This window comes from Morus notabilis, unplaced genomic scaffold, assembly GCF_000414095.1.
Source record: "Morus notabilis unplaced genomic scaffold, ASM41409v2 Scaffold1322, whole genome shotgun sequence".
Lineage (NCBI taxonomy): Eukaryota > Viridiplantae > Streptophyta > Magnoliopsida > Rosales > Moraceae > Morus > Morus notabilis.
The window spans coordinates 1-10,176 of NW_010358060.1; the positions used below are offsets into that span (position 1 = coordinate 1).

At 32.0% G+C, this 10,176-nt stretch overlaps 1 protein-coding gene across 1 annotated transcript; it reads left to right on the forward strand.

Moving 5' to 3' along the window:
* The first annotated feature begins 4,691 nt into the window (after nucleotides 1-4,691).
* LOC21384564 (pyruvate decarboxylase 2) lies at nucleotides 4,692-9,911 on the forward strand. Its single transcript, XM_010091487.2, has 6 exons — nucleotides 4,692-5,308; nucleotides 6,081-6,139; nucleotides 6,468-7,118; nucleotides 7,747-7,864; nucleotides 8,823-9,011; nucleotides 9,564-9,911. Exons 1-6 carry the CDS (start codon nucleotides 4,766-4,768, stop codon nucleotides 9,732-9,734), a joined length of 1,731 nt encoding a protein of 576 aa, XP_010089789.1. The 5' UTR covers nucleotides 4,692-4,765; the 3' UTR covers nucleotides 9,735-9,911.
* Nucleotides 9,912-10,176: the final 265 nt, after the last annotated feature.

Consider the following 10,176-nt stretch of genomic DNA (forward strand, 5'->3'; position numbering starts at 1 on the left):
ATCTAATTAATTTAGAAGAAGAATTATACCTAGCTATTGATTAGTACTTAAATTTTTTGACCATGAATAATTTAAGTGCTCCGGTTCCTCAGATCGCCGAGAATCTTTCAATAATAATAATACTTATCTTACATCTAGGATAAATTTTATTTTTGCCCACTGAACTTTAATCTCTTTGTCACTCTATCCCTCATACTTTGAAAATTAGCTTAGCACCCCCTGAACTTTGAAACGTTATTCAGTTTGCCCTTTCTGTTTATTTGACTAAGTGATTTGATGACGTAGCAATTATTGTAGGGGTAGTTTAATGAATTATTTGCATAAATGCTTTTTGAAGTATGTATCATATTTCAAAATGCCCCATGATCTATCAAAACACATCAAAATGCCCCTAATCTTTGGGAAACATAATACAACAACAATTTTATTGATGTGGCATGTCATTAAAAATTAATTATACATTAAATTGTAATTGAATAGCTAAAAGTAATTAAATAATAAAAAATAAATTTAATGAAAAATAAATATAAAAATGCGTCACTTCAAAAAATGCAAAAATTAAATAAGTAAACTATTTTTTTTTCAAAAATCAAAACCCTTTTTTTTTTTTTGAAAAACGTTATACCTCTTGAGCTCTCAAAGTGCATATCAAAACACATTTTTTCCTTAAAAGAGGAATTTTTTAATTTTCGAATTGTCTTTTGGGTTTTTAAATTTTTTTTTTTTAAAATTAGTTGATATCGCATGCTATTAAAAATTCAAAAAATCCAAAAGGCAAGAAAAAAATTTCGAAAAAAAAGGATAAAAAACCTTCTTCCTCTTCAAGCATCAAAAAACCTTCTTCCTCTTTAAGTGAAAAAATTTGTTTTAATTTGCACTTCAAGAGCTGAAGAGGATGAAGGTTTGTCAATTTTTTTTTCCTCTTTTCTTTTGGGTTTTTTAATTTTTGAAAAACAAAATTATTTAATTTTTAAATTTTTTGAAGTGAAGCATTTTTATATTTTTTAGATTTTTTAATATTTAATCACTTTTAATGATTCAATTAGAATTTAATGTCTAATTAATTTTTAATGACATGCGAGATCAGTAAAACTGTTATTTTATTATGTTTTCAAAGATTAGGGGTATTTTGATGTGTTTTGGTAGATCTTGAGGTATTTTGAAATATGATACATACTTCATGGGGTGTTTATGTAAATAATTCATTAAACTAACCCTCTAATTATTGCCATGTCATCAAAACTGTTAGTTAAATTAACAGAAGGGGCAAACTTAATGATGTTTTAAAGTTCAGGCGGTGCGTAGCCTAATTTTTAAAGTTTAGAGAGCAAAGTGATAAAGAGATTAAAGTTTGGAGGGTAAAAATAAAATTTATCCTATATCGTATTACTAACACACACACAAAAAATCGATTCTATCATTTTTTTATGACGTGAACTGAGAAATAACATCAAGTGAAACTAAAGCACATCTAACACAATAAAAATGTGTGTTCTACATAATATACAGTCGTCTTTCAATTATTGTGGAATGCATAATATTAACATGAAAATTCAAAACTACCAAAAAAAAAATAATAATAATAATAAAAGAAACGTGAAAAATATTATGCCTAAATTTCACGTTTTAACTGCTGAACAAAACGTTCTCAATTGATCATTATAACCCAACTTGGCTAGCTGTGCAGTTATGCATATAATATAACAGAAAAGGCGCATTAATGACAATATAACTTGTGCTAGCTTGAGATAATGGCCTACTTAATTATATTTTAAGGAAAACTAACTGAAACTTATATATATTTTCAGAATTATTCATTCCAATTAAAAAAAAAAGCTTTCTGAAAAATTACGTGGCTTAGAAAATGGCAGCTTACCCATTGTAACCTACAAATTGTATAAAAGTTTGAGATGTTGAAATCTACCTAGAGATATTAACTTATAACGAATACATTAATCTAATTAATTTAGAAGAAGAATTATACCTAGCGATTGATTAGTACTTGAATTTTTTGACCATGAATAATTTAAGTGTTCCAGTTCCCTAGATCACCGAGAATCTTTCGATAATAATTATTATTATCTTACATCTCAGGATAAATTTTATTTTTGCCTACTGAACTTTAATCTCTTTGTCACTCTGTCCCTCATACTTTGAAAATTGGTCTTAGCACCCCATGAACTTTGAAACGTTATTCATTTTGCCCCGTTTGTTTATTTGACTAACTGATTTGATGACGTGGCAATTATTGTAGGGGTAGTTTAATGAATTATTTACATAAATACTTCCTGAAGTAAGTATCATTTTTTAAAATGCCCCATGATCTATCAAAACACGTCAAAATGCCCCTAATCTTTGGAAAACATAATAAAACAATGATTTTATTGATGTGGCATGTCATTAAAAATTAGTTAGACATTAAATTCTAATTGAATCGTTAAAAGTGATTAAATAATAAAAAAATAAATTTAATGAAAAATAAATATAAAAAATCTTCACTTCAAAAAATGTAAAAATTAAATAAGTAAACTACTTTTTTGTTTTTCACAAAACAAAACCCAATTTTTTTGGAAAAAAAAAAAAAAAACGTTATTCCACTTGAGCTCTAAAAGTGCATATCAAAACACATTTTTTCCTTAAAAGAGGAATTATTTAATTTTTGAATTGTCTCTAGGGTTTTCAATTTTAAAAAAAAAATAGTTGATATCACATGCTATTAAAAATTCAAAAAATTCAAAAGACAAGAAAAAAAATTTCAAAAAAAAAAAAGGATAAAAAAACCTTCTTCCTCTTCAAGTATCAAAAAACCTTCTTCCTCTTTAAGTGAAAAAATTTGTTTTAATTTGCACTTCAAGAGCTGAAGAGGATGAAGGTTTTTCAATTTTTTTTTCCTCTTTTCTTTTGGGTTTTTTAATTTTTAAAAAATAAAATTATTTAATTTTTGAATTTTTTGAAGTGAAGTATTTTTATATTTTTTAATATTTAATCACTTTTAATGATTCAATTAGAATTTAATGTCTAATTAATTTTTAATGACATGCGAGATCAACAAAACTGTTATTTTATTATGTTTCCAAAAAGATTAGGGGTATTTTGATGTGTTTTGGTAGATCTTGAGGTATTTTGAAATATGATACATACTTCAAGGAGTATTTATTTAAATAATTCATTAAACTAACCCTCTAATTATTACCATGTCATCAAATCTGTTAGTCAAATTAACAGAAGAGGCAAACTTAATGACGTTTCAAAGTTCAGGCGGTGCACAGACTAATTTTCAAAGTTCAGAAAGAAAAGTGTTAAAGGGATTAAAGTTTGGAGGATAAAAATAAAATTTATCCTATATCGTATTACTAACACACACACACACAAAAATCGATTCTATCATTTTTTTATGACGTGAACTGAGAAATAACATCAAGTGAAACTAAAGCACATCTACCACAATAAAAATGTGTGTTCTACATAATATACAGTCTTCTTTCAATTATTGTGGAATGCATAATATTAACATGAAAATTCAAAACTACCAAAAAATAAATAAATAATAATAAAAAAAGAAATGGTACTTGTTGTGATGGCCCATGGTGCCTAATAGTTTATATCATGCTTGGTACACCGACTCATGGTGTGCTTGTGCTCACTGTTGTGTTTAGTCTTGCTAGCCTAACAACACGCTTAGCTTAAATATGGGAAAAAGTGACAAATACTGGTTAGAATGTATAAGTTTAAATTTTTTTACCCTTTCTTTTTTTTATTAATATCTTTTTTAGTCAAACAATTATGCCCCGTTTAGTTCGCAGGTTTGAATTTTGTTGATTTAAACTTTTTGATTTGAACAAAAAAATTCAAAATGTGTGGTTTAAATTGTAGTTTGAATTGACGTTTGTTGTGCAGTTAAAGTTTTAATTTGAGTATAGAATAAAATTCAAATTTGTGTTTGGTAGGTGTGAAAAGCAGAGAGTGTGCACCTTTTTACTGTTCAAAAATAATTTGAACAGTTGAACTTGAGAGGAGAGCTAAACTCTAAGCTTAACTGTTTAACTCAGTTCAAACAGAAAATATAATTCAAACTACATACTTACTAAACACCATATCAAACTGTGTTCACTGTTCAAACTGAGTTGAACGGAACTAAATCAATGAAAAAAACATATGTTATATTATTCAAAAGGGTATTCAAGAAGAGTGAGGGAAAAAAATCTAGTCATGCACTCTAAGAATACGTTTAACAATTTTCTCTTTAAAAATAAATGAAAATTTGTGTCGTGTCATGGTAGGCCTAAAATTTTTTGTCGTGTAATTTCTTATAATTCTTGAAAAAAGTTTTAGCTCGGCCATTTTTTTGCAGGAGTACAGAGCCAAATAAAACAAAAAGAAAAAGAAAAGAAAAACCTATGTAGAGGCAAAGATAAAAAATAAAATTTATCGGTTGGATGAGTGGGTGGAAGCAGTGCTCGGCCAGTTGGATACCCATGGATATTTATGAGTTCAGATCTCCCCTTAGGCCAACCAGTTTTTGATATTTCATTTACTTGTTTAAACAAATAATTATTGATGGGACAGTTAAAAAGGACAGGAAAATGGGACGGTATCAACTTTTTTTTTTCTTTTTCCATCATATACCCACGTTTTAAAAAAGAATCATTTCCCAAAGCTAACAAATGTAACCCTATAAATGCAACCCTATCCCATGTACAAAATATTACACTCGCTCCTCAAAGAGCATTTCTGCTAGTCATAATACATTTTCACCTAGCGCAGCATGGAGGGAACCGTCAATAATATTGTCACATGCGACAGTATCAAAAAGGCCATGCCATACCAAATCAACCAAAAAAGTTCTAAACTTTCTCTTGATCAGAACAACGACAATAATCTCTCAGCGTCGTTCGCACCAAAACAATGCAGCACAATTGGCCACCACCTTGCACGGCGGCTCGTGGAGGTCGGCGTGAAAGATGTGTTCTCGGTCCCCGGCGACTTCAACCTCGGTCTTCTCGATCATCTCGTCGCCGAACCGGGGCTCAACCTTGTTGGCTGCTGTAACGAGCTCAATGCGGGCTATGCAGCAGACGGCTACGCCAGGTCCCGCGGCGTTGCGGCCTGCGCGGTGACGTTCACCGTCGGCGGGCTCAGCATCTTGAATGCGATTGCCGGCGCATACAGTGATGATCTTCCGGTTATTTGCATAGTTGGTGGTCCGAACTCCAACGATTATGGGGCTAATAATATTCTTCATCACACCATTGGCTTACCGGATTTTAACCAAGAGCTCCGATGCTTCCAACCTATCACTTGTTACCAGGTAATTATTCACTTTTTGTCACGTTGCATCATTTTTTTTTTTTTCGTATTTGTGCTCTCTTTCATATTATTTCACGTGCTGTAGTTTTAAACTTTAGTGAAGTTGGTGGTCCTAACAAGTAAATTATTTGTACCAGGTTTACTTATTTTGCTACTGCTTTGTCTGTACGTCCCTTCCTGGCCAATTTAAATTATTGCCTTTCATTGACGTGATTCTAATTGACAAAACTACAAGAATAACCGATCTTTTTTATTATTCTATTATTTATGCTCTTAAAAATATTTTGGTAGAACATATGAGAGAAAACGAAAAATATCCTGCAAATATATATATATATATATATATATAGTGATTCTAATTGACAAAACTACAAGAATAACCGATCTTTTTTATTATTCTATTATTTATGCTCTTAAAAATATTTTGGTAGAACATATGAGAGAAAACGAAAAATATCCTGCAAATATATATATATATATATATATATTCGGATAGAGTTTCGTATCTTATTTACTTGATTGGAACAAATGTGGTTCTTAGTTGTTGACTTCTTATGTACGATTTGGACACCTCAAAAAAATATTTCCACATTCGAAGCATGTATAGTATATAATTGTAAGTCACATGACAAGCGTGAAAATTAAAATATACAAAGCCACACTATTCTGGGAAAACTTCAATATATATATATATATATATATATTGACCGCCCCAAAAAAAAAAAGCGTTACTTACATTGGTGAACTGACTTTTGTTTTTCATTGAAGTGTAGAGCGGCATACCCCATCCTACCTTCCTTCAGAACCCAATGCCGCTCTTCTTGTCTCCCAAGTATTTTCTTGATCACAAAAAATAAATAATAAGAGCCCGTTTAGTTGGAAGATTCGTTCCCTGATTCGAATCATAATTCATAGTTCGCTATAGTATTTTCTCTCACAAAAAACACACGTAAATCAAAAATGGTTCTAATCTATTAACTAAACGGGCTCTAAGTCAAGTACTTCTAATTATGCGAAGGAAAAAAAAACTATTTTCATGTCATCGTATTATTTTTAGATCCATTTTTCTTTTCATCTTACCAAACATAACTTAAAAGTGATCGTGATAAAAAGTATGCTAGCCTGAATAAAATTATTTCTAAGTTTTTTTTTTCATGCAGATTAAGCAATCAGATGGCTCTAGAACTCGCCGCAGAGGCGGCAGCAGAGTTCTTGAACAAGGCAACAAAACCAGTGATGGTGGGGGGACCAAAACTAAGACCTGCACGGGCTTCCAGTTCCTTTCTCGAGCTGGCGGAGGCGAGCGGTTACCCCATCGCAGTCATGCCGTCGGTGAAAGGATTCTTTCCGGAGAACCACCCTCACTTCATCGGTACTTATTGGGGCACGGTGAGCACTCCCTTCTGCGCCGAGACCGTGGAATCCTCCGACGCTTACCTCATTGCCGGGCCCGTTTTCAGCGACTGTACTTCGGTTGGTTACTCCCTCTTGCTTAAGAAAGAGAGAACGATTACTGTGCAGCCCCACAGTGTGACGATTGGAAATGGTCCGATATTTGGCTGCGTTGAAATGAAGGACTTTTTGAAAGCATTGGCAAACCGTGTTAAACGCAATGCATGTGCTTATGAGAGTTACAAAAGGATACGTGTGACGCAGGAAGTTTCTGTTAAATGTGATCCCAAGGAGGAAATAAAGGTCAGCGTTCTTTTCAACAACATAGAGAAAATGTTGTCTGGTGAGACAACTTTGATTGCTGAGACTGGGGTTCCCTGGTTCAGCTGCCAACAGTTGAAATTACCACAAGGATGCGGGTAAGTAAAGCAGATGCATGCACGTGGAAGAGATAACTCCTAATTGTTTGGAGGCACATCGGTACAAAACGCTATTAATAGAAAATAGAAAGTGGACCCTATTATAGACCCCATGCTGCAGAACGTCTCACTTCTTATTAGTGTGGTGTAATTAAACACTACCGGTACTTCGTAGCATGTGTTTATTTTTAAGTATACACAGTAGATGCACGTGGACTAATATGTACTTGATGAGTATCAGATAACTCCTAATCCGGTGCTCATCATTAAGCACAATATTAGTTCTTAGTGTAATCTAATTATGGACCCATTTAGTTCGTTGATTCGAGTTTTTAATTTGAATTGAGATTTAACTTTATATGAGAGTTTTTTACAGTAACAAAAAAATTAGATGTTACTGTTTCTGAGAGTTTTTTACTGTACAAAAACTCGAATTATAAATTTAAATTGGTGAAATGAACGGAATAGCTGCATCCCGTCCATAAATTCCAACTTAATTTGATGATCAAAGACAATATTCAAATGGGCATTTTCAGATGGCACGTAATAAATATAGTTATCAGGTATAGTAGTTTGAAATTTTGAGGTTTGAACACATATATATAACATGGAAGTTGTACTTGTGCAGGCTTGAACTTGAAATGCAATATGGATCAACCGGTTGGTCTGTGGGTGCGACTCTAGGGTATGCTCAGGCTGCGCCAAATAAGCGTGTGATTGCTTGTATAGGCGATGGGAGCTTCCAGGTATAAAACACTTGTTGGTATTATTACTATTGCCACTACCACTATTATTATTGTTGTTATATATATATATATATATATATATATCATGCACAATTAGTTGCCGAGATATCATTTTGTTATTATCATTCCCTTTAATATGAATAAACTAACAAACAAGGCAGTTCATGTTCTCTCTTTCTTTTTCTTTTTTTTTTCCCATTTTATAGAATGAAAGAAGGAATCCATTACAACAAAATCATTTGTGTGAAGGAACTTCTAATTGAAAGCAATAATGATTAGTTTGTGGAATGAATTATTGCCTTACCTGCATATTTCCAACTCATTTGATCCATTAACTCGTGAGTTTGAGTTGATGAAAATCAAAAGATGGGCTATGGGCCAGTTTAGCATTGTTTTGTTGTTGTTGTACTGTTTGTAGTAAGTTGTTGTGACCATAAATGTATAATGGTTTCGGCTAAGTACCTATCAGATCAGTGCAAATTATGGTAACATGACCATAATTTACGGCAACAAATAAAGTTGATTTTGTTACGTAACATTAATAATAACACGAGATTATAGTAATTGTAATATGAGAATAAATTATAACAATTTCATTATGAAGTTTTATTTGTGCTCAACGAGATTTGATGAAAATTAAAGGAAAACATTACAAATGAGAACTGTTACTAAACGCAAGTTAATTAATGTTTTAATTTTCGATGTAACGCTCATAACAATGACCTCACCGTAATAGTAAGTAAGATGGACCATATATATATACAATCCTTTGTTATATAAATGTTAACAAATGGACCCATATAATTGGTAATTCAACCATAATTTTTGCTTATTTCTATTAAATTTGCGTAGCATATTTTAGAAAGAAAATCATAATTTCATTTTACCTTCATGTGACATATACATGCATATGTTAACGTTGGCGTCCATTAATAAATTGGTCAAATTTTCTTGATAGATGACCGCTCAAGAGTTGTCAACTATGCTGCGTTGTGGGCAAACGAGCATTATATTTCTGATTAACAACGGGGGATACAGTATAGAAGCTGCCATACATGATGGTCCTTATAATGTGATCAAAAACTGGAATTACACCGGTTTGGTTGACGCAATTCACAATGGTGAAGGAAAATGCTGGACGACTAAGGTAAACTATATACATAAATATTTGTCTCTAGTAATTATGTATATTAGCAGTAATAATACAACTATATATAATAATTAGGGTTTTTTTTTTTCCATTGAGAGACTTGTAAATGTACTCTTTTGATGCTATTATTTGGAATTATATCCTGAGGATAGATAATAAAGTAATAGAGAAAAATTATTGAATACAACATGAGAAATGACACACACACATATAATCGTAGTAGTAGATACCAACATAGTAGTACAAGAAGAGAGGAGGCAAGGGGCGGAGCCACACCTTCTCGAGGTATAGGCGGCCGTCACTTGAAATTTTTTTTCTTTTAATTTCATAAGTACATTTTGTTAAAATTTGTGATTTATCCTCACTAAAAATCTGAAATTATATACGAAAATTATATATCGTCCCTCCTCGCATAATTTTCTGACTCCAGGGCTCCGCCCTTAAGAGAAGTAATAGCGACAGTAACAATGGTAAAAGAAGAATGAGAAAGGGAAGAAGAAGAGAGGATTCAATATAATAATCTGATTTCAGTAATTTTTTTGGCAATAGGTCACATGTGAGGAGGAACTTGTGGCAGCGATTGTAAGAGCAACAAGTGAAAAGAGGGACTGCTTGTGCTTTATAGAGGTGATTGTACACAAGCACGATACTAGCAAAGAGTTGCTCGAGTTGTGTTCAAGGATCTCTGCCGCCAGTATTCGCCCACCCAACCATATCTAGAGAATATAATTGTCCCTTTTTTTTCCAATACAGAAAGTGGGACAACACAAATAAAATGCGGTGTTTTACGCATTTGCCCCTATACTTGTATGGTTTAGTAATTTGCCATCCGAACTTTTTATATCAGTAAGTTGGCCTTTCAATTAGTAAAATTGTTATAATATGACCCATTTTAAAGATGACTGTGTTAAATTAGTGTCCAAAAACACGTTCGATGAAAAACTCCAACATCCTAATTCAAATGTAACACAAATCTTTTAATTTTTCAACTTTTAATCCCTTAAATATAATAAATACTTTGAGCAAATTTAATAAAATGGGGCACAATATTGCAATAATTTTACAAGTTCGGAAAGTTAATTGTCAAAATTTGAAAGTTTACCCAATAAAATTCTGCAAGATTCTTCAAAGTTTACCACATATAATAATATTGGTACCCCTA

What these genes read in the sequence shown, in the direction of transcription:
- LOC21384564 (XM_010091487.2), top strand. Translation starts at nt 4,766, where the DNA reads ATGGAGGGAACCGTCAATAATATTGTCACATGCGACAGTATCAAAAAG. An exon ending in AAATTACCACAAGGATGCGG is followed by an intron (nt 7,119 to 7,746) that starts GTAAGTAAAGCA and finishes GTACTTGTGCAG; the next exon opens with GCTTGAACTTGAAATGCAAT. An exon ending in GAAAATGCTGGACGACTAAG is followed by an intron (nt 9,012 to 9,563) that starts GTAAACTATATA and finishes TTTTGGCAATAG; the next exon opens with GTCACATGTGAGGAGGAACT.